We start from the raw sequence: 27,183 nt of genomic DNA on the forward strand, positions 1-27,183 counted from the left end.
CTGTGTTTACATGGTCTGGTCTAGCTGTGTTTACCATGGTCTGGTCTAGCTGTGTTTACATGGTCTGGTCTAGCTGTGTTTACATGGCCTGGTCTAGCTGTGTTTACCATGGTCTGGTCTAGCTGTGTTTACATGGTCTGGTCTAGCTGTGTTTACAATGGACTGGTCTAGCTGTGTTTACATGGTCTGGTCTAGCTGTGTTTACCATGGTCTGGTCTAGCTGTGTTTACATGGTCTGGTCTAGCTGTGTTTACATGGCCTGGTCTAGCTGTGTTTACAATGGACTGGTCTAGCTGTGTTTACATGGTCTGGTCTAGCTGTGTTTACCATGGTCTGGTCTAGCTGTGTTTACCATGGTCTGGTCTAGCTGTGTTTACATGGCCTGGTCTAGCTGTGTTTACCATGGACTGGTCTAGCTGTGTTTACATGGTCTGGTCTAGCTGTGTTTACCATGGTCTAGCTGTGTTTACATGGACTGGTCTAGCTGTGTTTACAATGGACTGGTCTAGCTGTGTTTACCATGGACTGGTCTAGCTGTGTTTACATGGTCTGGTCTAGCTGTGTTTACCATGGTCTAGCTGGGTTTACATGGTCTGGTCTAGCTGTGTTTACCATGGTCTAGCTGTGTTTACATGGACTGGTCTAGCTGTGTTTACATGGCCTGGTCTAGCTGTGTTTACATGGCCTGGTCTAGCTGTGTTTACATGGCCTGGTCTAGCTGTGTTTACCATGGACTGGTCTAGCTGGGTTTACCATGGCCTGGTCTAGCTGTGTTTACATGGCCTGGTCTAGCTGTGTTTACATGGACTGGTCTAGCTGGGTTTACCATGGACTGGTCTAGCTGTGTTTACATGGCCTGGTCTAGCTGGGTTTACCATGGCCTGGTCTAGCTGGGTTTACCATGGCCTGGTCTAGCTGGGTTTACCATGGTCTGGTCTAGCTGGGTTTTCCATGGACTGGTCTAGCTGTGTTTACCATGGACTGGTCTAGCTGGGTTTACCATGGTCTGGTCTAGCTGTGTTTACCATGGACTGGTCTAGCTGTGTTTACCATGGTCTGGTCTAGCTGTGTTTACATGGACTGGTCTAGCTGTGTTTACCATGGACTGGTCTAGCTGGGTTTACCATGGACTGGTCTAGCTGGGTTTACCATGGCCTGGTCTAGCTGTGTTTACATGGACTGGTCTAGCTGGGTTTACCATGGACTGGTCTAGCTGGGTTTACCATGGCCTGGTCTAGCTGGGTTTACCATGGACTGGTCTAGCTGGGTTTACCATGGCCTGGTCTAGCTGGGTTTACCATGGACTGGTCTAGCTGGGTTTACCATGGACTGGTCTAGCTGGGTTTACCATGGCCTGGTCTAACTGTGTTTACCATGGACTGGTCTAACTGTGTTTACCATGGACTGATCTAGCTGTGTTTACCATGGACTGGTCTAGCTGGGTTTACCATGGACTGATCTAGCTGTGTTTACCATGGACTGGTCTAGCTGTGTTTACCATGGACTGGTCTAACTGTGTTTACCATGGACTGGTCTAGCTGTGTTTACCATGGCCTGGTCTAACTGTGTTTACCATGGACTGGTCTAACTGTGTTTACCATGGACTGATCTAACTGTGTTTACCATGGCCTGGTCTAGCTGTGTTTACCATGGACTGATCTAGCTGTGTTTACCATGGACTGGTCTAGCTGTGTTTACCATGGACTGATCTAGCTGTGTTTACCATGGCCTGGTCTAGCTGTGTTTACCATGGCCTGGTCTAGCTGTGTTTACCATGGACTGGTCTAGCTGTGTTTACCATGGACTGGTCTAGCTGTGTTTACCATGGACTGATCTAGCTGTGTTTACCATGGACTGATCTAGCTGTGTTTACCATGGACTGATCTAGCTGTGTTTACCATGGCCTGGTCTAGCTGTGTTTACCATGGACTGATCTAGCTGTGTTTACCATGGACTGGTCTAGCTGTGTTTACCATGGACTGATCTAGCTGTGTTTACCATGGCCTGGTCTAGCTGTGTTTACCATGGCCTGGTCTAGCTGTGTTTACCATGGCCTGATCTAGCTGTGTTTACCATGGACTGGTCTAGCTGTGTTTACCATGGACTGATCTAACTGTGTTTACCATGGACTGGTCTAACTGTGTTTACCATGGACTGATCTAGCTGTGTTTACCATGGACTGATCTAACTGTGTTTACCATGGACTGATCTAGCTGTGTTTACCATGGACTGGTCTAGCTGTGTTTACCATGGCCTGGTCTAACTGTGTTTACCATGGACTGGTCTAGCTGTGTTTACCATGGACTGGTCTAGCTGTGTTTACCATGGACTGGTCTAACTGTGTTTACCATGGACTGGTCTAGCTGTGTTTACCATGGACTGGTCTAACTGTGTTTACCATGGACTGGTCTAACTGTGTTTACCATGGACTGATCTAGCTGTGTTTACCATGGACTGGTCTAGCTGTGTTTACCATGGCCTGGTCTAACTGTGTTTACCATGGACTGGTCTAGCTGTGTTTACATGGACTGGTCTAGCTGTGTTCACCATGGACTGGTCTAGCTGTGTTTACCATGGACTGGTCTAACTGTGTTTACATGGACTGGTCTAGCTGTGTTTACCATGGACTGGTCTAACTGTGTTTACCATGGTCTGGTCTAGCTGTGTTTACATGGCCTGGTCTAACTGTGTTTACCATGGTCTGGTCTAGCTGTGTTTACATGGACTGGTCTAACTGTGTTTACCATGGTCTGGTCTAGCTGTGTTTACCATGGACTGGTCTAACTGTGTTTACCATGGACTGGTCTAACTGTGTTTACCATGGACTGATCTAGCTGTGTTTACCATGGACTGGTCTAGCTGTGTTTACCATGGCCTGGTCTAACTGTGTTTACCATGGACTGGTCTAGCTGTGTTTACATGGACTGGTCTAGCTGTGTTTACCATGGTCTGGTCTAGCTGTGTTTACATGGACTGGTCTAACTGTGTTTACCATGGACTGGTCTAGCTGTGTTTACATGGACTGGTCTAGCTGTGTTTACCATGGCCTGGTCTAGCTGTGTTTACATGGCCTGGTCTAACTGTGTTTACCATGGACTGGTCTAGCTGTGTTTACATGGACTGGTCTAGCTGTGTTTACCATGGACTGGTCTAACTGTGTTTACCATGGACTGGTCTAGCTGTGTTTACCATGGACTGGTCTAACTGTGTTTACCATGGACTGGTCTAGCTGTGTTTACCATGGACTGGTCTAACTGTGTTTACCATGGACTGGTCTAGCTGTGTTTACCATGGCCTGGTCTAGCTGTGTTTACCATGGACTGGTCTAACTGGGTTTACCATGGACTGGTCTAGCTGTGTTTACCATGGCCTGGTCTAACTGTGTTTACCATGGCCTGGTCTAGCTGTGTTTACCATGGCCTGGTCTAGCTGTGTTTACCATGGACTGGTCTAGCTGTGTTTACCATGGACTGATCTAGCTGTGTTTACCATGGACTGGTCTAACTGTGTTTACCATGGACTGGTCTAGCTGTGTTTACCATGGACTGGTCTAGCTGTGTTTACCATGGACTGGTCTAGCTGTGTTTACCATGGACTGATCTAGCTGTGTTTACCATGGACTGGTCTAGCTGTGTTTACCATGGCCTGGTCTAGCTGTGTTTACAATGGACTGGTCTAACTGTGTTTACATGGACTGGTCTAACTGTGTTTACATGGACTGGTCTAACTGTGTTTACATGGACTGGTCTAACTGTGTTTACCATGGCCTGGTCTAGCTGTGTTTACCATGGCCTGGTCTAGCTGTGTTTACATGGCCTGGTCTAACTGTGTTTACATGGACTGGTCTAGCTGGGTTTACCATGGACTGGTCTAGCTGTGTTTACCATGGCCTGGTCTAGCTGTGTTTACCATGGCCTGGTCTAGCTGTGTTTACATGGCCTGGTCTAACTGTGTTTACATGGACTGGTCTAGCTGTGTTTACATGGACTGGTCTAGCTGTGTTTACCATGGACTGGTCTAACTGTGTTTACATGGACTGGTCTAACTGTGTTTACATGGACTGGTCTAACTGTGTTTACCATGGTCTGGTCTAACTGTGTTTACCATGGCCTGGTCTAGCTGTGTTTACCATGGACTGGTCTAACTGTGTTTACATGGACTGGTCTAACTGTGTTTACATGGACTGGTCTAGCTGTGTTTACCATGGCCTGGTCTAGCTGTGTTTACCATGGACTGGTCTAACTGTGTTTACATGGACTGGTCTAGCTGTGTTTACATGGACTGGTCTAACTGTGTTTACCATGGTCTGGTCTAACTGTGTTTACATGGACTGGTCTAACTGTGTTTACATGGACTGGTCTAGCTGGGTTTACATGGACTGGTCTAACTGTGTTTACATGGACTGGTCTAACTGTGTTTACATGGTCTGGTCTAGCTGTGTTTACCATGGTCTGGTCTAACTGTGTTTACATGGCCTGGTCTAGCTGGGTTTACATGGACTGGTCTAACTGTGTTTACATGGACTGGTCTAACTGTGTTTACATGGACTGGTCTAGCTGGGTTTACCATGGCCTGGTCTAGCTGTGTTTACATGGCCTGGTCTAGCTGTGTTTACATGGACTGGTCTAGCTGTGTTTACATGGACTGGTCTAGCTGTGTTTACATGGACTGGTCTAACTGTGTTTACATGGACTGGTCTAACTGTGTTTACATGGACTGGTCTAGCTGGGTTTACCATGGCCTGGTCTAGCTGTGTTTACATGGACTGGTCTAACTGTGTTTACATGGACTGGTCTAACTGTGTTTACATGGACTGGTCTAGCTGGGTTTACCATGGTCTGGTCTAGCTGTGTTTACATGGACTGGTCTAGCTGTGTTTACATGGACTGGTCTAGCTGTGTTTACATGGCCTGGTCTAGCTGTGTTTACATGGACTGGTCTAACTGTGTTTACATGGACTGGTCTAACTGTGTTTACATGGACTGGTCTAGCTGGGTTTACCATGGTCTGGTCTAGCTGTGTTTACATGGCCTGGTCTAGCTGTGTTTACATGGACTGGTCTAGCTGTGTTTACATGGACTGGTCTAGCTGGGTTTACATGGTCTGGTCTAGCTGGGTTTACATGGACTGGTCTAACTGTGTTTACATGGACTGGTCTAGCTGTGTTTACATGGACTGGTCTAGCTGGGTTTACCATGGTCTGGTCTAGCTGTGTTTACATGGCCTGGTCTAGCTGTGTTTACATGGACTGGTCTAGCTGTGTTTACATGGTCTGGTCTAGCTGGGTTTACCATGGTCTGGTCTAGCTGTGTTTACATGGCCTGGTCTAGCTGTGTTTACATGGACTGGTCTAGCTGTGTTTACATGGACTGGTCTAACTGGGTTTACCATGGTCTGGTCTAGCTGTGTTTACATGGCCTGGTCTAGCTGTGTTTACATGGACTGGTCTAGCTGTGTTTACATGGACTGGTCTAGCTGGGTTTACCATGGTCTGGTCTAGCTGTGTTTACATGGCCTGGTCTAGCTGTGTTTACATGGCCTGGTCTAGCTGTGTTTACATGGTCTGGTCTAGCTGTGTTTACATGGACTGGTCTAACTGTGTTTACATGGACTGGTCTAGCTGGGTTTACATGGCCTGGTCTAGCTGTGTTTACATGGACTGGTCTAGCTGTGTTTACATGGCCTGGTCTAGCTGGGTTTACATGGCCTGGTCTAGCTGGGTTTACATGGCCTGGTCTAGCTGTGTTTACATGGCCTGGTCTAGCTGTGTTTACATGGCCTGGTCTAGCTGTGTTTACATGGCCTGGTCTAACTGTGTTTACATGGCCTGGTCTAGCTGTGTTTACATGGCCTGGTCTAGCTGTGTTTACATGGCCTGGTCTAGCTGGGTTTACCATGGACTGGTCTAACTGTGTTTACATGGACTGGTCTAGCTGTGTTTACATGGCCTGGTCTAACTGTGTTTACATGGACTGGTCTAGCTGTGTTTACATGGACTGGTCTAACTGTGTTTACATGGACTGGTCTAGCTGTGTTTACATGGACTGGTCTAACTGTGTTTACATGGACTGGTCTAGCTGTGTTTACATGGCCTGGTCTAACTGTGTTTACATGGACTGGTCTAGCTGTGTTTACATGGACTGGTCTAACTGTGTTTACATGGCCTGGTCTAGCTGTGTTTACATGGTCTGGTCTAGCTGGGTTTACCATGGACTGGTCTAGCTGGGTTTACCATGGCCTGGTCTAGCTGTGTTTACCATGGACTGGTCTAGCTGGGTTTACCATGGCCTGGTCTAGCTGTGTTTACCATGGTCTGGTCTAGCTGGGTTTACCATGGCCTGGTCTAGCTGGGTTTACCATGGACTGGTCTAACTGTGTTTACATGGACTGGTCTAGCTGGGTTTACCATGGACTGGTCTAGCTGTGTTTACCATGGACTGGTCTAGCTGGGTTTACCATGGACTGGTCTAGCTGGGTTTACCATGGACTGGTCTAGCTGTGTTTACCATGGACTGGTCTAGCTGTGTTTACCATGGACTGATCTAGCTGGGTTTACCATGGACTGGTCTAGCTGGGTTTACCATGGACTGGTCTAGCTGGGTTTACCATGGCCTGGTCTAGCTGTGTTTACCATGGACTGGTCTAGCTGTGTTTACCATGGACTGGTCTAGCTGGGTTTACCATGGACTGATCTAGCTGGGTTTACCATGGACTGGTCTAGCTGGGTTTACCATGGCCTGGTCTAGCTGGGTTTACCATGGCCTGGTCTAGCTGGGTTTACCATGGACTGGTCTAGCTGGGTTTACCATGGACTGGTCTAGCTGTGTTTACCATGGACTGGTCTAGCTGGGTTTACCATGGACTGGTCTAGCTGTGTTTACCATGGACTGGTCTAGCTGGGTTTACCATGGACTGGTCTAGCTGTGTTTACCATGGTCTGGTCTAGCTGTGTTTACCATGGACTGGTCTAGCTGGGTTTACCATGGCCTGGTCTAACTGTGTTTACCATGGTCTGGTCTAGCTGGGTTTACCATGGTCTGGTCTAGCTGTGTTCACCATGGACTGGTCTAGCTGGGTTTTCCATGGTCTAGCTGGGTTTACCATGGACTGGTCTAGCTGGGTTTACCATGGACTGGTCTAGCTGTGTTCACCATGGTCTGGTCTAGCTGGGTTTACCATGGTCTAGCTGTGTTCACCATGGTCTGGTCTAGCTGTGTTTACCATGGACTGGTCTAGCTGTGTTCACCATGGACTGGTCTAGCTGTGTTCACCATGGACTGGTCTAGCTGTGTTTACCATGGCCTGGTCTAGCTGTGTTTACCATGGTCTAGCTGGGTTTACCATGGCCTGGTCTAGCTGGGTTTACCACGGCCTGGTCTAGCTGGGTTTACCATGGCCTGGTCTAGCTGGGTTTACCACGGCCTGGTCTAGCTGGGTTTACCATGACCTGGTCTAGCTGGGTTTACCATGGCCTGGTCTAGCTGGGTTTACCACGGCCTGGTCTAGCTGGGTTTACCATGGCCTGGTCTAGCTGTGTTTACCATGGCCTGGTCTAGCTGGGTTTACCATGGCCTGGTCTAGCTGGGTTTACCATGGTCTAGCTGTGTTTACCATGGTCTAGCTGGGTTTACCATGGCCTGGTCTAGCTGGGTTTACCATGGCCTGGTCTAGCTGGGTTTACCATGGTCTAGCTGTGTTTACCATGGTCTAGCTGTGTTTACCATGGCCTGGTCTAGCTGTGTTTACCATGGCCTGGTCTAGCTGGGTTTACCATGGCCTGGTCTAGCTGTGTTCACCATGGCCTGGTCTAGCTGGGTTTACCACGGCCTGGTCTAGCTGGGTTTACCATGGCCTGGTCTAGCTGTGTTCACCATGGCCTGGTCTAGCTGTGTTCACCATGGCCTGGTCTAGCTGGGTTTACCATGGCCTGGTCTAGCTGGGTTTACCATGGACTGGTCTAGCTGTGTTCACCATGGCCTGGTCTAGCTGGGTTTACCATGGCCTGGTCTAGCTGGGTTTACCATGGCCTGGTCTAGCTGTGTTCACCATGGCCTGGTCTAGCTGTGTTCACTATGGCCTGGTCTAGCTGTGTTCACCATGGACTGGTCTAGCTGGGTTTACCATGGACTGGTCTAGCTGTGTTCACCATGGCCTGGTCTAGCTGGGTTTACCATGGCCTGGTCTAGCTGGGTTTACCATGGTCTAGCTGTGTTCACCATGGTCTAGCTGGGTTTACCATGGCCTGGTCTAGCTGGGTTTACCATGGTCTAGCTGGGTTTACCATGGCCTGGTCTAGCTGGGTTTACCATGGTCTAGCTGGGTTTACCATGGCCTGGTCTAGCTGGGTTTACCATGGTCTAGCTGTGTTCACCATGACCTGGTCTAGCTGTGTTCACCATGGTCTAGCTGTGTTTACCATGGTCTAGTTGGGTTTACCATGGTCTAGCTGGGTTTACCATGGACTGGTCTAGCTGGGTTTACCATGGTCTAGCTGGGTTTACCATGGTCTAGTTGGGTTTACCATGGTCTAGCTGGGTTTACCATGGTCTAGCTGGGTTTACCATGGTCTGATCTAGCTGTGTTTACCATGGTCTAGCTGGGTTTACCATGGACTGGTCTAGCTGGGTTTACCATGGACTGGTCTAGCTGGGTTTACCATGGTCTAGCTGGGTTTACCATGGACTGGTCTAGCTGGGTTTACCATGGTCTAGCTGGGTTTACCATGGCCTGGGTCTAGCTGGGTTTACCATGACCTGGTCTAGCTGTGTTTACCATGGACTGGTCTAGCTGGGTTTACCATGGTCTAGCTGTGTTTACCATGGACTGGTCTAGCTGGGTTTACCATGGTCTAGCTGTGTTCACCATGGACTGGTCTAGCTGGGTTTACCATGACCTGGTCTAGCTGGGTTTACCATGGTCTAGCTGTGTTCACCATGACCTGGTCTAGCTGTGTTCACCATGGTCTAGCTGTGTTTACCATGGTCTAGCTGGGTTTACCATGGACTGGTCTAGCTGGGTTTACCATGGTCTGGTCTAGCTGGGTTTACCATGGTCTAGCTGGGTTTACCATGGCCTGGTCTAGCTGGGTTTACCATGGTCTAGCTGGGTTTACCATGGCCTGGTCTAGCTGGGTTTACCATGGTCTGGTCTAGCTGTGTTTACCATGGTCTAGCTGTGTTTACCATGGCCTGGTCTAGCTGGGTTTACCATGGTCTGGTCTAGCTGTGTTTACCATGGTCTGGTCTAGCTGTGTTTACCATGGTCTAGCTGGGTTTACCATGGTCTGGTCTAGCTGTGTTTACCATGGTCTAGCTGTGTTTACCATGGCCTGGTCTAGCTGGGTTTACCATGGCCTGGTCTAGCTGGGTTTACCATGGTCTAGCTGTGTTTACCATGGCCTGGTCTAGCTGGGTTTACCATGGTCTAGCTGTGTTTACCATGGCCTGGTCTAGCTGGGTTTACCATGGTCTAGCTGGGTTTACCATGGCCTGGTCTAGCTGGGTTTACCATGGTCTGGTCTAGCTGTGTTTACCATGGTCTAGCTGTGTTTACCATGGTCTAGCTGTGTTTACCATGGCCTGGTCTAGCTGGGTTTACCATGGCCTGGTCTAGCTGGGTTTACCATGGCCTGGTCTAACTGTGTTTACCATGGCCTGGTCTAGCTGTGTTTACCATGGCCTGGTCTAGCTGTGTTTACCATGGACTGGTCTAGCTGTGTTTACCATGGACTGATCTAGCTGTGTTTACCATGGACTGGTCTAACTGTGTTTACCATGGACTGGTCTAGCTGTGTTTACCATGGACTGGTCTAGCTGTGTTTACCATGGACTGGTCTAGCTGTGTTTACCATGGACTGATCTAGCTGTGTTTACCATGGACTGGTCTAGCTGTGTTTACCATGGCCTGGTCTAGCTGTGTTTACAATGGACTGGTCTAACTGTGTTTACATGGACTGGTCTAACTGTGTTTACATGGACTGGTCTAACTGTGTTTACATGGACTGGTCTAACTGTGTTTACCATGGCCTGGTCTAGCTGTGTTTACCATGGCCTGGTCTAGCTGTGTTTACATGGCCTGGTCTAACTGTGTTTACATGGACTGGTCTAGCTGGGTTTACCATGGACTGGTCTAGCTGTGTTTACCATGGCCTGGTCTAGCTGTGTTTACCATGGCCTGGTCTAGCTGTGTTTACATGGCCTGGTCTAACTGTGTTTACATGGACTGGTCTAGCTGTGTTTACATGGACTGGTCTAGCTGTGTTTACCATGGACTGGTCTAACTGTGTTTACATGGACTGGTCTAACTGTGTTTACATGGACTGGTCTAACTGTGTTTACCATGGTCTGGTCTAACTGTGTTTACCATGGCCTGGTCTAGCTGTGTTTACCATGGACTGGTCTAACTGTGTTTACATGGACTGGTCTAACTGTGTTTACATGGACTGGTCTAGCTGTGTTTACCATGGCCTGGTCTAGCTGTGTTTACCATGGACTGGTCTAACTGTGTTTACATGGACTGGTCTAGCTGTGTTTACATGGACTGGTCTAACTGTGTTTACCATGGTCTGGTCTAACTGTGTTTACATGGACTGGTCTAACTGTGTTTACATGGACTGGTCTAGCTGGGTTTACATGGACTGGTCTAACTGTGTTTACATGGACTGGTCTAGCTGTGTTTACATGGTCTGGTCTAGCTGTGTTTACCATGGTCTGGTCTAACTGTGTTTACATGGCCTGGTCTAACTGTGTTTACATGGACTGGTCTAACTGTGTTTACATGGACTGGTCTAGCTGGGTTTACATGGACTGGTCTAACTGTGTTTACATGGACTGGTCTAGCTGTGTTTACATGGTCTGGTCTAGCTGTGTTTACCATGGTCTGGTCTAACTGTGTTTACATGGCCTGGTCTAACTGTGTTTACATGGACTGGTCTAACTGTGTTTACATGGCCTGGTCTAGCTGTGTTTACATGGCCTGGTCTAGCTGTGTTTACATGGACTGGTCTAGCTGTGTTTACATGGACTGGTCTAGCTGTGTTTACATGGACTGGTCTAACTGTGTTTACATGGACTGGTCTAACTGTGTTTACATGGACTGGTCTAGCTGGGTTTACCATGGCCTGGTCTAGCTGTGTTTACATGGACTGGTCTAACTGTGTTTACATGGACTGGTCTAACTGTGTTTACATGGACTGGTCTAGCTGGGTTTACCATGGTCTGGTCTAGCTGTGTTTACATGGACTGGTCTAGCTGTGTTTACATGGACTGGTCTAGCTGTGTTTACATGGCCTGGTCTAGCTGTGTTTACATGGACTGGTCTAACTGTGTTTACATGGACTGGTCTAACTGTGTTTACATGGACTGGTCTAGCTGGGTTTACCATGGTCTGGTCTAGCTGTGTTTACATGGCCTGGTCTAGCTGTGTTTACATGGACTGGTCTAGCTGTGTTTACATGGACTGGTCTAGCTGGGTTTACATGGTCTGGTCTAGCTGGGTTTACATGGACTGGTCTAACTGTGTTTACATGGACTGGTCTAGCTGTGTTTACATGGACTGGTCTAGCTGGGTTTACCATGGTCTGGTCTAGCTGTGTTTACATGGCCTGGTCTAGCTGTGTTTACATGGACTGGTCTAGCTGTGTTTACATGGACTGGTCTAGCTGGGTTTACATGGCCTGGTCTAGCTGTGTTTACATGGACTGGTCTAGCTGGGTTTACATGGACTGGTCTAGCTGTGTTTACATGGACTGGTCTAGCTGTGTTTACATGGCCTGGTCTAGCTGTGTTTACATGGTCTGGTCTAGCTGGGTTTACATGGACTGGTCTAGCTGTGTTTACATGGCCTGGTCTAGCTGGGTTTACATGGCCTGGTCTAGCTGTGTTTACATGGACTGGTCTAGCTGTGTTTACATGGCCTGGTCTAGCTGTGTTTACATGGTCTGGTCTAGCTGGGTTTACATGGACTGGTCTAACTGTGTTTACATGGACTGGTCTAGCTGGGTTTACATGGCCTGGTCTAGCTGTGTTTACATGGACTGGTCTAGCTGGGTTTACATGGACTGGTCTAGCTGTGTTTACATGGCCTGGTCTAGCTGTGTTTACATGGTCTGGTCTAGCTGGGTTTACATGGACTGGTCTAACTGTGTTTACATGGACTGGTCTAGCTGGGTTTACATGGCCTGGTCTAGCTGTGTTTACATGGCCTGGTCTAGCTGTGTTTACATGGACTGGTCTAGCTGTGTTTACATGGCCTGGTCTAGCTGTGTTTACATGGCCTGGTCTAGCTGGGTTTACATGGACTGGTCTAGCTGTGTTTACATGGCCTGGTCTAACTGTGTTTACATGGCCTGGTCTAGCTGGGTTTACATGGCCTGGTCTAGCTGTGTTTACATGGCCTGGTCTAGCTGTGTTTACATGGCCTGGTCTAACTGTGTTTACATGGCCTGGTCTAGCTGGGTTTACCATGGCCTGGTCTAGCTGGGTTTACCATGGACTGGTCTAACTGTGTTTACATGGACTGGTCTAGCTGTGTTTACATGGCCTGGTCTAACTGTGTTTACATGGACTGGTCTAGCTGTGTTTACATGGACTGGTCTAACTGTGTTTACATGGACTGGTCTAGCTGTGTTTACATGGACTGGTCTAACTGTGTTTACATGGACTGGTCTAGCTGTGTTTACATGGCCTGGTCTAACTGTGTTTACATGGACTGGTCTAGCTGTGTTTACATGGACTGGTCTAACTGTGTTTACATGGCCTGGTCTAGCTGTGTTTACATGGTCTGGTCTAGCTGGGTTTACCATGGACTGGTCTAGCTGGGTTTACCATGGCCTGGTCTAGCTGTGTTTACCATGGACTGGTCTAGCTGGGTTTACCATGGCCTGGTCTAGCTGTGTTTACCATGGTCTGGTCTAGCTGGGTTTACCATGGCCTGGTCTAGCTGGGTTTACCATGGACTGGTCTAACTGTGTTTACATGGACTGGTCTAGCTGGGTTTACCATGGACTGGTCTAGCTGTGTTTACCATGGACTGGTCTAGCTGGGTTTACCATGGACTGGTCTAGCTGGGTTTACCATGGACTGGTCTAGCTGTGTTTACCATGGACTGGTCTAGCTGTGTTTACCATGGACTGATCTAGCTGGGTTTACCATGGACTGGTCTAGCTGGGTTTACCATGGACTGGTCTAGCTGGGTTTACCATGGCCTGGTCTAGCTGTGTTTACCATGGACTGGTCTAGCTGTGTTTACCATGGACTGGTCTAGCTGGGTTTACCATGGACTGATCTAGCTGGGTTTACCATGGACTGGTCTAGCTGGGTTTACCATGGCCTGGTCTAGCTGGGTTTACCATGGCCTGGTCTAGCTGGGTTTACCATGGACTGGTCTAGCTGGGTTTACCATGGACTGGTCTAGCTGTGTTTACCATGGACTGGTCTAGCTGGGTTTACCATGGACTGGTCTAGCTGTGTTTACCATGGACTGGTCTAGCTGGGTTTACCATGGACTGGTCTAGCTGTGTTTACCATGGTCTGGTCTAGCTGTGTTTACCATGGACTGGTCTAGCTGGGTTTACCATGGCCTGGTCTAACTGTGTTTACCATGGTCTGGTCTAGCTGGGTTTACCATGGTCTGGTCTAGCTGTGTTCACCATGGACTGGTCTAGCTGGGTTTTCCATGGTCTAGCTGGGTTTACCATGGACTGGTCTAGCTGGGTTTACCATGGACTGGTCTAGCTGTGTTCACCATGGTCTGGTCTAGCTGGGTTTACCATGGTCTAGCTGTGTTCACCATGGTCTGGTCTAGCTGTGTTTACCATGGACTGGTCTAGCTGTGTTCACCATGGACTGGTCTAGCTGTGTTCACCATGGACTGGTCTAGCTGTGTTTACCATGGCCTGGTCTAGCTGTGTTTACCATGGTCTAGCTGGGTTTACCATGGCCTGGTCTAGCTGGGTTTACCACGGCCTGGTCTAGCTGGGTTTACCATGGCCTGGTCTAGCTGGGTTTACCACGGCCTGGTCTAGCTGGGTTTACCATGACCTGGTCTAGCTGGGTTTACCATGGCCTGGTCTAGCTGGGTTTACCACGGCCTGGTCTAGCTGGGTTTACCATGGCCTGGTCTAGCTGTGTTTACCATGGCCTGGTCTAGCTGGGTTTACCATGGCCTGGTCTAGCTGGGTTTACCATGGTCTAGCTGTGTTTACCATGGTCTAGCTGGGTTTACCATGGCCTGGTCTAGCTGGGTTTACCATGGCCTGGTCTAGCTGGGTTTACCATGGTCTAGCTGTGTTTACCATGGTCTAGCTGTGTTTACCATGGCCTGGTCTAGCTGTGTTTACCATGGCCTGGTCTAGCTGGGTTTACCATGGCCTGGTCTAGCTGTGTTCACCATGGCCTGGTCTAGCTGGGTTTACCACGGCCTGGTCTAGCTGGGTTTACCATGGCCTGGTCTAGCTGTGTTCACCATGGCCTGGTCTAGCTGTGTTCACCATGGCCTGGTCTAGCTGGGTTTACCATGGCCTGGTCTAGCTGGGTTTACCATGGACTGGTCTAGCTGTGTTCACCATGGCCTGGTCTAGCTGGGTTTACCATGGCCTGGTCTAGCTGGGTTTACCATGGCCTGGTCTAGCTGTGTTCACCATGGCCTGGTCTAGCTGTGTTCACTATGGCCTGGTCTAGCTGTGTTCACCATGGACTGGTCTAGCTGGGTTTACCATGGACTGGTCTAGCTGTGTTCACCATGGCCTGGTCTAGCTGGGTTTACCATGGCCTGGTCTAGCTGGGTTTACCATGGTCTAGCTGTGTTCACCATGGTCTAGCTGGGTTTACCATGGCCTGGTCTAGCTGGGTTTACCATGGTCTAGCTGGGTTTACCATGGCCTGGTCTAGCTGGGTTTACCATGGTCTAGCTGGGTTTACCATGGCCTGGTCTAGCTGGGTTTACCATGGTCTAGCTGTGTTCACCATGACCTGGTCTAGCTGTGTTCACCATGGTCTAGCTGTGTTTACCATGGTCTAGTTGGGTTTACCATGGTCTAGCTGGGTTTACCATGGACTGGTCTAGCTGGGTTTACCATGGTCTAGCTGGGTTTACCATGGTCTAGTTGGGTTTACCATGGTCTAGCTGGGTTTACCATGGTCTAGCTGGGTTTACCATGGTCTGATCTAGCTGTGTTTACCATGGTCTAGCTGGGTTTACCATGGACTGGTCTAGCTGGGTTTACCATGGACTGGTCTAGCTGGGTTTACCATGGTCTAGCTGGGTTTACCATGGACTGGTCTAGCTGGGTTTACCATGGTCTAGCTGGGTTTACCATGGCCTGGGTCTAGCTGGGTTTACCATGACCTGGTCTAGCTGTGTTTACCATGGACTGGTCTAGCTGGGTTTACCATGGTCTAGCTGTGTTTACCATGGACTGGTCTAGCTGGGTTTACCATGGTCTAGCTGTGTTCACCATGGACTGGTCTAGCTGGGTTTACCATGACCTGGTCTAGCTGGGTTTACCATGGTCTAGCTGTGTTCACCATGACCTGGTCTAGCTGTGTTCACCATGGTCTAGCTGTGTTTACCATGGTCTAGCTGGGTTTACCATGGACTGGTCTAGCTGGGTTTACCATGGTCTGGTCTAGCTGGGTTTACCATGGTCTAGCTGGGTTTACCATGGCCTGGTCTAGCTGGGTTTACCATGGTCTAGCTGGGTTTACCATGGCCTGGTCTAGCTGGGTTTACCATGGTCTGGTCTAGCTGTGTTTACCATGGTCTAGCTGTGTTTACCATGGCCTGGTCTAGCTGGGTTTACCATGGTCTGGTCTAGCTGTGTTTACCATGGTCTGGTCTAGCTGTGTTTACCATGGTCTAGCTGGGTTTACCATGGTCTGGTCTAGCTGTGTTTACCATGGTCTAGCTGTGTTTACCATGGCCTGGTCTAGCTGGGTTTACCATGGCCTGGTCTAGCTGGGTTTACCATGGTCTAGCTGTGTTTACCATGGCCTGGTCTAGCTGGGTTTACCATGGTCTAGCTGTGTTTACCATGGCCTGGTCTAGCTGGGTTTACCATGGTCTAGCTGGGTTTACCATGGCCTGGTCTAGCTGGGTTTACCATGGTCTGGTCTAGCTGTGTTTACCATGGTCTAGCTGTGTTTACCATGGTCTAGCTGTGTTTACCATGGCCTGGTCTAGCTGGGTTTACCATGGCCTGGTCTAGCTGGGTTTACCATGGCCTGGTCTAGCTGGGTTTACTATGGTCTAGCTGGGTTTACCATGGCCTGGTCTAGCTGGGTTTACCATGGCCTGGTCTAGCTGTGTTTACCATGGACTGGTCTAGCTGGGTTTACCATGGTCTAGCTGGGTTTACCATGGCCTGGTCTAGCTGTGTTTACCATGGTCTAGCTGTGTTTACCATGGCCTGGTCTAGCTGTGTTTACCATGGTCTAGCTGGGTTTACCATGGTCTAGCTGGGTTTACCATGGCCTGGTCTAGCTGTGTTTACCATGGTCTAGCTGGGTTTACCATGGTCTAGCTGGGTTTACCATGGACTGGTCTAGCTGGGTTTACCATGGTCTAGCTGTGTTTACCATGGCCTGGTCTAGCTGTGTTTACCATGGTCTAGCTGTGTTTACCATGGCCTGGTCTAGCTGGGTTTACCATGGTCTAGCTGTGTTTACCATGGACTGGTCTAGCTGGGTTTACCATGGTCTAGCTGTGTTTACCATGGTCTAGCTGTGTTTACCATGGACTGGTCTAGCTGGGTTTACCATGGACTGGTCTAGCTGTGTTTACCATGGTCTAGCTGTGTTTACCATGGCCTGGTCTAGCTGGGTTTACCATGGTCTAGCTGTGTTTACCATGGTCTAGCTGTGTTTACCATGGACTGGTCTAGCTGGGTTTACCATGGACTGGTCTAGCTGGGTTTACCATGGTCTAGCTGGGTTTACCATGGTCTAGCTGGGTTTACCATGGACTGGTCTAGCTGTGTTTACCATGGTCTAGCTGTGTTTACCATGGACTGGTCTAGCTGGGTTTACCATGGACTGGTCTAGCTGTGTTTACCATGGTCTAGCTGTGTTTACCATGGCCTGGTCTAGCTGGGTTTACCATGGTCTAGCTGTGTTTACCATGGTCTAGCTGTGTTTACCATGGACTGGTCTAGCTGTGTTTACCATGGACTGGTCTAGCTGGGTTTACCATGGTCTAGCTGGGTTTACCATGGTCTAGCTGGGTTTACCATGGACTGGTCTAGCTGTGTTTACCATGGACTGGTCTAGCTGGGTTTACCATGGTCTAGCTGGGTTTACCATGGTCTAGCTGGGTTTACCATGGACTGGTCTAGCTGGGTTTACCATGACCTGGTCTAGCTGTGTTTACCATGGACTGGTCTAGCTGGGTTTACCATGGTCTAGCTGGGTTTACCATGACCTGGTCTAGCTGGGTTTACCATGGACTGGTCTAGCTGGGTTTACCATGGTCTAGCTGGGTTTACCATGGCCTGGGTCTAGCTGGGTTTACCATGGTCTAGCTGGGTTTACCATGGCCTGGTCTAGCTGGGTTTACCATGGCCTGGTCTAGCTGTGTTTACCATGGACTGGTCTAGCTGTGTTCACCATGACCTGGTCTAGCTGGGTTTACCATGGTCTAGCTGGGTTTACCATGGCCTGGTCTAGCTGGGTTTACCATGGTCTAGCTGGGTTTACCATGGCCTGGTCTAGCTGGGTTTACCATGGTCTAGCTGGGTTTACCATGGACTGGTCTAGCTGGGTTTACCATGGTCTAGCTGGGTTTACCATGGCCTGGTCTAGCTGGGTTTACCATGGTCTAGCTGGGTTTACCATGGCCTGGTCTAGCTGTGTTTACCATGGACTGGTCTAGCTGTGTTCACCATGGTCTAGCTGTGTTTACCATGGACTGGTCTAGCTGGGTTTACCATGGACTGGTCTAGCTGTGTTCACCATGGTCTAGCTGTGTTCACCATGACCTGGTCTAGCTGTGTTCACCATGGTCTAGCTGGGTTTACCATGGTCTGGTCTAGCTGGGTTTACCATGGACTGGTCTAGCTGGGTTTACCATGGTCTAGCTGGGTTTACCATGACCTGGTCTAGCTGTGTTCACCATGGTCTAGCTGGGTTTACCATGGACTGGTCTAGCTGGGTTTACCATGGTCTAGCTGTGTTCACCATGACCTGGTCTAGCTGTGTTCACCATGGTCTAGCTGTGTTTACCATGGTCTAGCTGGGTTTACCATGGACTGGTCTAGCTGGGTTTACCATGGTCTAGCTGGGTTTACCATGGACTGGTCTAGCTGGGTTTACCATGGACTGGTCTAGCTGGGTTTACCATGGTCTAGCTGTGTTCACCATGACCTGGTCTAGCTGTGTTCACCATGGTCTAGCTGTGTTTACCATGGTCTAGCTGGGTTTACCATGGACTGGTCTAGCTGGGTTTACCATGGTCTAGCTGGGTTTACCATGGTCTAGTTGGGTTTACCATGGTCTAGCTGGGTTTACCATGGTCTGATCTAGCTGTGTTTACCATGGTCTAGCTGGGTTTACCATGGTCTAGCTGGGTTTACCATGGTCTGGTCTAGCTGTGTTTACCATGGTCTAGCTGTGTTTACCATGGTCTGGTCTGGCTGGGTTTACCATGGCCTGGTCTGGCTGGGTTTACCATGTTCTAGCTGGGTTTACCATGGCCTGGTCTAGCTGGGTTTACCATGGACTGGTCTAGCTGGGTTTACCATGGTCTAGCTGTGTTCACCATGACCTGGTCTAGCTGTGTTCACCATGGTCTAGCTGTGTTTACCATGGTCTAGCTGGGTTTACCATGGTCTGATCTAGCTGTGTTTACCATGGTCTAGCTGGGTTTACCATGGTCTAGCTGGGTTTACCATGGTCTGATCTAACTGTGTTTACCATGGTCTAGCTGGGTTTACCATGGTCTAGCTGGGTTTACCATGGTCTGGTCTGGCTGGGTTTACCATGGCCTGGTCTGGCTGGGTTTACCATGGTCTGGTCTGGCTGGGTTTACCATGGTCTGGTCTAGCTGGGTTTACCATGGCCTGGTCTGGCTGGGTTTACCATGGTCTGGTCTGGCTGGGTTTACCATGGCCTGGTCTGGCTGGGTTTACCATGGTCTAGCTGGGTTTACCATGGACTGGTCTAGCTGGGTTTACCATGGTCTGGTCTAGCTGGGTTTACCATGGACTGGTCTAGCTGGGTTTACCATGGTCTAGCTGGGTTTACCATGGCCTTGTCTAGCTGGGTTTACCATGGACTGGTCTAGCTGGGTTTACCATGGTCTAGCTGGGTGTACCATGGCCTTGTCTAGCTGGGTTTATCATGGACTGGTCTAGCTGGGTTTACCATGGTCTAGCTGGGTTTACCATGGCCTTGTCTAGCTGGGTTTACCATGGTCTAGCTGGGTTTACCATGGCCTTGTCTAGCTGGGTTTACCATGGTCTAGCTGGGTTTACCATGGCCTGGTCTAGCTGTGTTCACCATGGTCTATCTGTGTTCACCATGCTCTAGCTGTGTTCACCATGGTCTAGCTGTGTTCACCATGGTCTAGCTGTGTTCACCATGGTCTAGCTGTGTTCACCATGGTCTAGCTGTGTTCACCATGGTCTAGCTGTGTTCACCATGGTCTAGGTGTGTTCACCATGCTCTAGCTGTGTTCATCATGCTCTAGCTGTGTTCACCATGGTCTAGCTGTGTTCACCATGCTCTAGTTGTGTTCACCATGCTCTAGGTGTGTTCACCATGGTCTAGCTGTGTTCACCATGCTCTAGCTGTGTTCACCATGGTCTAGCTGTGTTCACCATGGTCTAGCTGTGTTCACCATGGTCTAGCTGTGTTCACCATGCTCTAGTTGTGTTCACCATGCTCTAGCTGTGTTCACCATGGTCTAGCTGTGTTCACCATGGTCTAGCTGTGTTCACCATGCTCTAGCTGTGTTCACCATGCTCTAGCTGTGTTCACCATGGTCTAGCTGAGTTCACCATGCTCTAGCTGTGTTCACCATGCTCTAGCTGTGTTCACCATCCTCTAGCTGTGTTCACCATGCTCTAGCTGTGTTCACCATGGTCTAGTCTATCTGTGTTCACCATGGTCTAGCTGTGTTCACCATGGTCTATCTGTGTTCACCATGCTCTAGCTGTGTTCACCATGCTCTAGCTGTGTTCACCATGGTCTAGCTGTGTTCACCATGCTCTAGCTGTGTTCACCATGGTCTAGCTGTGTTCACCATGCTCTAGCTGTGTTCACCATGCTCTAGCTGTGTTCACCATGGTCTAGCTGTGTTCACCATGCTCTAGCTGTGTTCACCATGCTCTAGCTGTGTTCACCATGCTCTAGCTGTGTTCATCATGGTCTAGCTGTGTTCACCATGGTCTAGCTGTGTTCACCATGCTCTAGCTGTGTTCACCATGGTCTAGCTGAGTTCACCATGCTCTAGCTGTGTTCACCATGCTCTAGCTGTGTTCACCATCCTCTAGCTGTGTTCACCATGGTCTAGCTGTGTTCACCATGGTCTGTGTTCACCATGGTCTAGCTGTGTTCACCATGGTCTAGCTGTGTTCACCATGCTCTAGCTGTGTTCACCATGCTCTAGCTGTGTTCACCATGGTCTAGCTATGTTCACCATGGTCTAGCTGTGTTCACCATGCTCTAGCTGTGTTCACCATGGTCTAGCTGTGTTCACCATGGTCTAGCTGTGTTCACCATGCTCTAGCTGTGTTCACCATGCTCTAGCTGTGTTCACCATGCTCTAGCTGTGTTCACCATGGTCTAGCTGTGTTCACCATGGTTTAGCTGTGTTTACCATGCTCTAGCTGTGTTCACCATGTTCTAGATGTGTTCACCATGCTCTAGCTGTGTTCACCATGCTCTAGCTGTGTTCACCATGCTCTAGCTGTGTTCACCATGGTCTGTGTTCACCATGGTCTAGCTGTGTTCACCATGGTCTAGCTGTGTTCACCATGCTCTAGCTGTGTTCACCATGCTCTAGCTGTGTTCACCATGGTCTAGCTGTGTTCACCATGGTCTAGCTGTGTTCACCATGCTCTAGCTGTGTTCACCATGGTCTATCTGTGTTCACCATGCTCTAGCTGTGTTCACCATGCTCTAGCTGTGTTCACCATGGTCTAGCTGTGTTCACCATGCTCTAGCTGTGTTCACCATGCTCTAGCTGTGTTCACCATGGTCTAGCTGTGTTCACCATGACCTGGTCTAGCTGTGTTCACCATGGTCTAGCTGTGTTCACCATGGTCTAGTCTATCTGTGTTCACCATGGTCTAGCTGTGTTCACCATGGTCTATCTGTGTTCACCATGCTCTAGCTGTGTTCACCATGCTCTAGCTGTGTTCACCATGCTCTAGCTGGGTTCACCATGCTCTAGCTGTGTTCACCATGCTCTAGCTGTGTTCACCATGGTCTAGCTGTGTTCACCATGCTCTAGCTGTGTTCACCATGCTCTAGCTGTGTTCACCATGGTCTAGCTGTGTTCACCATGGTCTAGCTGTGTTCACCATGGTCTACTTGTGTTCACCATGGTCTAGCTGGGTTCACCATGCTCTAGCTGTGTTCACCATGGTCTAGCTGTGTTCACCATGGTCTAGCTGGGTGAACCATGGTCTAGCTGGGTTCACCATGCTCTAGCTGTGTTCACCATGGTCTAGCTGTGTTCACCATGGTCTAGCTGTGTTCACCATGCTCTAGCTGTGTTCACCATGCTCTAGCTGTGTTCACCATGCTCTAGCTGTGTTCACCATGGTCTGTGTTCACCATGGTCTGTGTTCACCATGGTCTAGCTGTGTTCACCATGCTCTAGCTGTGTTCACCATGCTCTAGCTGTGTTCACCATGGTCTAGCTGTGTTCACCATGGTCTAGCTGTGTTCACCATGCTCTAGCTGTGTTCACCATGGTCTATCTGTGTTCACCATGCTCTAGCTGTGTTCACCATGCTCTAGCTGTGTTCACCATGGTCTAGCTGTGTTCATCATGCTCTAGCTGTGTTCACCATGCTCTAGCTGTGTTCACCATGGTCTAGCTGTGTTCACCATGACCTGGTCTAGCTGTGTTCACCATGGTCTAGCTGTGTTCACCATGGTCTAGTCTATCTGTGTTCACCATGGTCTAGCTGTGTTCACCATGGTCTATCTGTGTTCACCATGGTCTAGCTGTGTTCACCATGCTCTAGCTGTGTTCACCATGCTCTAGCTGTGTTCACCATGCTCTAGCTGGGTTCACCATGCTCTAGCTGTGTTCACCATGCTCTAGCTGTGTTCACCATGGTCTAGCTGTGTTCACCATGCTCTAGCTGTGTTCACCATGCTCTAGCTGTGTTCACCATGGTCTAGCTGTGTTCACCATGGTCTAGCTGTGTTCACCATGGTCTACTTGTGTTCACCATGGTCTAGCTGGGTTCACCATGCTCTAGCTGTGTTCATCATGGTCTAGCTTTGTTCACCATGGTCTAGCTGGGTTCACCATGGTCTAGCTGGGTTCACCATGCTCTAGCTGTGTTCACCATGGTCTAGCTGTGTTCACCATGGTCTAGCTGTATTCACCATGGTCTAGCTGGGTTCACCATGCTCTAGCTGTGTTCACCATGGTCTAGCTGTGTTCACCATGGTCTAGCTGGGTTCATCATGCTCTAGCTGTGTTCACCATGGTCTAGCTGTGTTCACCATGGTCTAGCTGTATTCACCATGGTCTAGCTGGGTTCACCATGCTCTAGCTGTGTTCATCATGGTCTAGCTGTGTTCACCATGGTCTAGCTGGGTTCACCATGGTCTAGCTGTGTTCACCATGGTCTAACTGTGTTCACCATGGTCTAGCTGTGTTCACCATGCTCTAGCTGTGTTCACCATGGTCTAGCTGTGTTCACCATGCTCTAGCTGTGTTCACCATGCTCTAGCTGTGTTCACCATGGTCTAGCTGTGTTCACCATGGTCTAGTCTATCTGTGTTCACCATGGTCTAGCTGTGTTCACCATGCTCTAGCTGTGTTCACCATGCTCTAGCTGTGTTCACCATGGTCTAGCTGTGTTCACCATGCTCTAGCTGTGTTCACCATGGTCTAGCTGTGTTCACCATGGTCTAGCTGTGTTCACCATGGTCTAGCTGTGTTCACCATGGTCTAGCTGTGTTCACCATGCTCTAGCTGTGTTCACCATGCTCTAGCTGTGTTCACCATGGTCTAGCTGTGTTCACCATGGTCTAGCTGTGTTCACCATGCTCTAGCTGTGTTCACCATGCTCTAGCTGTGTTCACCATGCTCTAGCTGTGTTCACCATGCTCTAGCTGTGTTCACCATGGTCTAGCTGTGTTCACCATGCTCTAGCTGTGTTCACTATTGTCTAGCTGTGTTCACCATGCTCTAGCTGTGTTCACCATGGTCTAGCTGTGTTCACCATGGTCTGTGTTCACCATGGTCTAGCTGTGTTCACCATGGTCTAGCTGTGTTCACCATGGTCTAGCTGTGTTCACCATGCTCTAGCTGTGTTCACCATGACCTGGTCTAGCTGTGTTTACCATGGTCTAGCTGTGTTCACCATGGTCTAGTCTGTGTTCACCATGCTCTAGCTGTGTTCACCATGCTCTAGCTGTGTTCACCATGCTCTAGCTGTGTTTACCATGCTCTAGCTGTGTTCACCATGCTCTAGCTGTGTTCACCATGACCTGGTCTAGCTGTGTTCACCATGGTCTAGCTGTGTTCACCATGCTCTAGCTGTGTTCACCATGACCTGGTCTATCTGTGTTCACCATGCTCTAGCTGTGTTCACCATGCTCTAGCTGTGTTCACCATGACCTGGTCTAGCTGTGTTCACCATGGTCTAGCTGTGTTCACCATGGTCTAGCTGTGTTCACCATGGTCTAGCTGTGTTCACCATGCTCTAGCTGTGTTCACCATGCTCTAGCTGTGTTCACCATGCTCTAGCTGTGTTCACCATGGTCTAGCTGTGTTCACCATGCTCTAGCTGTGTTCACCATGCTCTAGCTGTGTTCACCATGCTCTAGCTGTGTTCACCATGCTCTAGCTGTGTTCACCATGCTCTAGCTGTGTTCACCATGGTCTAGTCTATCTGTGTTCACCATGGTCTAGCTGTGTTCACCATGCTCTAGCTGTGTTCACCATGCTCTAGCTGTGTTCACCATGCTCTAGCTGTGTTCACCATGCTCTAGCTGTGTTCACCATGCTCTAGCTGTGTTCACCATGGTCTAGTCTATCTGTGTTCACCATGGTCTAGCTGTGTGCACCATGCTCTAGCTGTGTTCACCATGGTCTAGCTGTGTTCACCATGCTCTAGCTGTGTTCACCATGCTCTAGCTGTGTTCACCATGGTCTAGTCTATCTGTGTTCACCATGCTCTAGCTGTGTTCACCATGCTCTAGCTGTGTTCACCATGCTCTAGCTGTGTTCACCATGCTCTAGCTGTGTTCACCATGCTCTAGCTGTGTTCACCATGGTCTAGCTGTGTTCACCATGCTCTAGCTGTGTTCACCATGCTCTAGCTGTGTTCACCATGGTCTAGCTGTGTTCACCATGCTCTAGCTGTGTTCACCATGCTCTAGCTGTGTTCACCATGCTCTAGCTGTGTTCACCATGCTCTAGCTGTGTTCACCATGCTCTAGCTGTGTTCACCATGGTCTAGCTGTGTTCACCATGGTCTAGTCTCTCTGTGTTCACCATGCTCTAGCTGTGTTCACCATGCTCTAGCTGTGTTCACCATGCTCTAGCTGTGTTCACCATGCTCTAGCTGTGTTCACCATGCTCTAGCTGTGTTCACCATGCTCTAGCTGTGTTCACCATGCTCTAGCTGTGTTCACCATGCTCTAGCTGTGTTCACCATGCTCTAGCTGTGTTCACCATGCTCTAGCTGTGTTCACCATGCTCTAGCTGTGTTCACCATGGTCTAGCTGTGTTCACCATGCTCTAGCTGTGTTCACCATGCTCTAGCTGTGTTCACCATGCTCTAGCTGTGTTCACCATGCTCTAGCTGTGTTCACCATGCTCTAGCTGTGTTCACCATGCTCTAGCTGTGTTCACCATGGTCTAGCTGTGTTCACCATGCTCTAGCTGTGTTCACCATGCTCTAGCTGTGTTCACCATGGTCTAGCTGTGTTCACCATGCTCTAGCTGTGTTCACCATGCTCTAGCTGTGTTCACCATGCTCTAGCTGTGTTCACCATGCTCTAGCTGTGTTCACCATGCTCTAGCTGTGTTCACCATGCTCTAGCTGTGTTCACCATGGTCTAGCTGTGTTCACCATGCTCTAGCTGTGTTCACCATGCTCTAGCTGTGTTCACCATGCTCTAGCTGTGTTCACCATGCTCTATCTGTGTTCACCATGCTCTAGCTGTGTTCACCATGCTCTAGCTGTGTTCACCATGCTCTAGCTGTGTTCACCATGGTCTAGCTGTGTTCACCATGCTCTAGCTGTGTTCACCATGCTCTAGCTGTGTTCACCATGCTCTAGCTGTGTTCACCTGTGTGTGGCCGTGTTCTCTCCGCAGCTGGAGGGCTGCGTTGAGCCCGTGGTGTTCACCAAGGAACTCCGCCTGGTGTTCTTCTCGCGAGCGACGCGCATTCCTCCGCCTCGCTCCCTCCGCAGCCTGTTCGGGAGCCCGCCATGCCCAGACAGGTAGAGACGGCCCTGTGTGTGTGTGTTGTCTGTGTGATGTGTGGAATCTGTCGATGTGATGTGTGAAATGTAGAGCTCTGTGTGGTGTCTGTGTGATGTGTGGAATGTAGAGCTGTGTGGTGTCTGTGTGATGTGTGGAATGTAGAGCTGTGTGGTGTCTGTGTGATGTGTGGAATGTAGAGCTGTGTGGTGTCTGTGTGATGTGTGGAATGTAGAGCTGTGTGGTGTCTGTGTGATGTGTGGAATCTAGAGCTGTGTGGTGTCTGTGTGATGTGTGGAATGTAGAGCTGTGTGGTGTCTGTGTGATGTGTGGAATCTAGAGCTGTGTGGTGTCTGTGTGATGTGTGGAATGTAGAGCTGTGTGGTGTCTGTGTGATGTGTGGAATGTAGAGCTGTGTGGTGTCTGTGTGATGTGTGGAATGTAGAGCTGTGTGGTGTCTGTGTGATGTGTGGAATGTAGAGCTGTGTGGTGTCTGTGTGATGTGTGGAATGTAGAGCTGTGTGGTGTCTGTGTGATGTGTGGAATGTAGAGCTGTGTGGTGTCTGTGTGATGTGTGGAATGTAGAGCTGTGTGGTGTCTGTGTGATGTGTGGAATGTAGAGCTGTGTGGTGTCTGTGTGATGTGTGGAATGTAGAGCTGTGTGGTGTCTGTGTGATGTGTGGAATGTAGAGCTGTGTGGTGTCTGTGTGATGTGTGGAATGTAGAGCTGTGTGGTGTCTGTGTGATGTGTGGAATCTAGAGCTGTGTGGTGTCTGTGTGATGTGTGGAATGTAGAGCTGTGTGGTGTCTGTGTGATGTGTGGAATGTAGAGCTGTGTGGTGTCTGTGTGATGTGTGGAATGTAGAGCTGTGTGGTGTCTGTGTGATGTGTGGAATGTAGAGCTGTGTGGTGTCTGTGTGATGTGTGGAATCTAGAGCTGTGTGGTGTCTGTGTGATGTGTGGAATGTAGAGCTGTGTGGTGTCTGTGTGATGTGTGGAATGTAGAGCTGTGTGGTGTCTGTGTGATGTGTGGAATGTAGAGCTGTGTGGTGTCTGTGTGATGTGTGGAATGTAGAGCTGTGTGGTGTCTGTGTGATGTGTGGAATGTAGAGCTGTGTGGTGTCTGTGTGATGTGTGGAATCTAGAGCTGTGTGGTGTCTGTGTGATGTGTGGAATGTAGAGCTGTGTGGTGTCTGTGTGATGTGTGGAATCTAGAGCTGTGTGGTGTCTGGGTGATGTGTGGAATGTAGAGCTGTGTCGTGTCTGTGTGATGTGTGGAATCTAGAGCTGTGTGGTGTCTGTGTGATGTGTGGAATGTAGAGCTGTGTGGTGTCTGTGTGATGTGTGGAATCTAGAGCTGTGTGGTGTCTGTGTGATGTCTGAAATCTAGAGCTGTGTGGTGTCTGTGTGATGTGTGGAATCTAGAGCTGTGTGGTGTCTGTGTGATGTGTGGAATCTAGAGCTGTGTGGTGTCTGTGTGATGTGTGGAATCTAGAGCTGTGTGGTGTCTGTGTGATGTGTGGAATGTAGAGCTGTGTGGTGTCTGTGTGATGTGTGGAATCTAGAG

At 49.5% G+C, this 27,183-nt stretch overlaps 1 protein-coding gene across 1 annotated transcript in view; it reads left to right on the forward strand.

Moving 5' to 3' along the window:
* Positions 1–25,670, forward strand: part of LOC144953918 (kinesin-like protein KIF1A) — a 40,356-nt gene extending 14,686 nt beyond the window's left edge. Inside the window, exon 4 of the mRNA XM_078884542.1 lies at positions 25,509–25,670. Coding sequence (XP_078740668.1) covers positions 25,509–25,640 — 132 coding nt within the window. The 3' untranslated portion in view covers positions 25,641–25,670. The remainder of the gene's footprint in view (positions 1–25,508) is intronic.
* The last annotated feature ends 1,513 nt before the right edge of the window (positions 25,671–27,183 follow it).

Source organism: Lampetra fluviatilis, unplaced genomic scaffold (genome assembly GCF_964198595.1).
Source record: "Lampetra fluviatilis unplaced genomic scaffold, kcLamFluv1.1 SCAFFOLD_755, whole genome shotgun sequence".
Lineage (NCBI taxonomy): Eukaryota > Metazoa > Chordata > Hyperoartia > Petromyzontiformes > Petromyzontidae > Lampetra > Lampetra fluviatilis.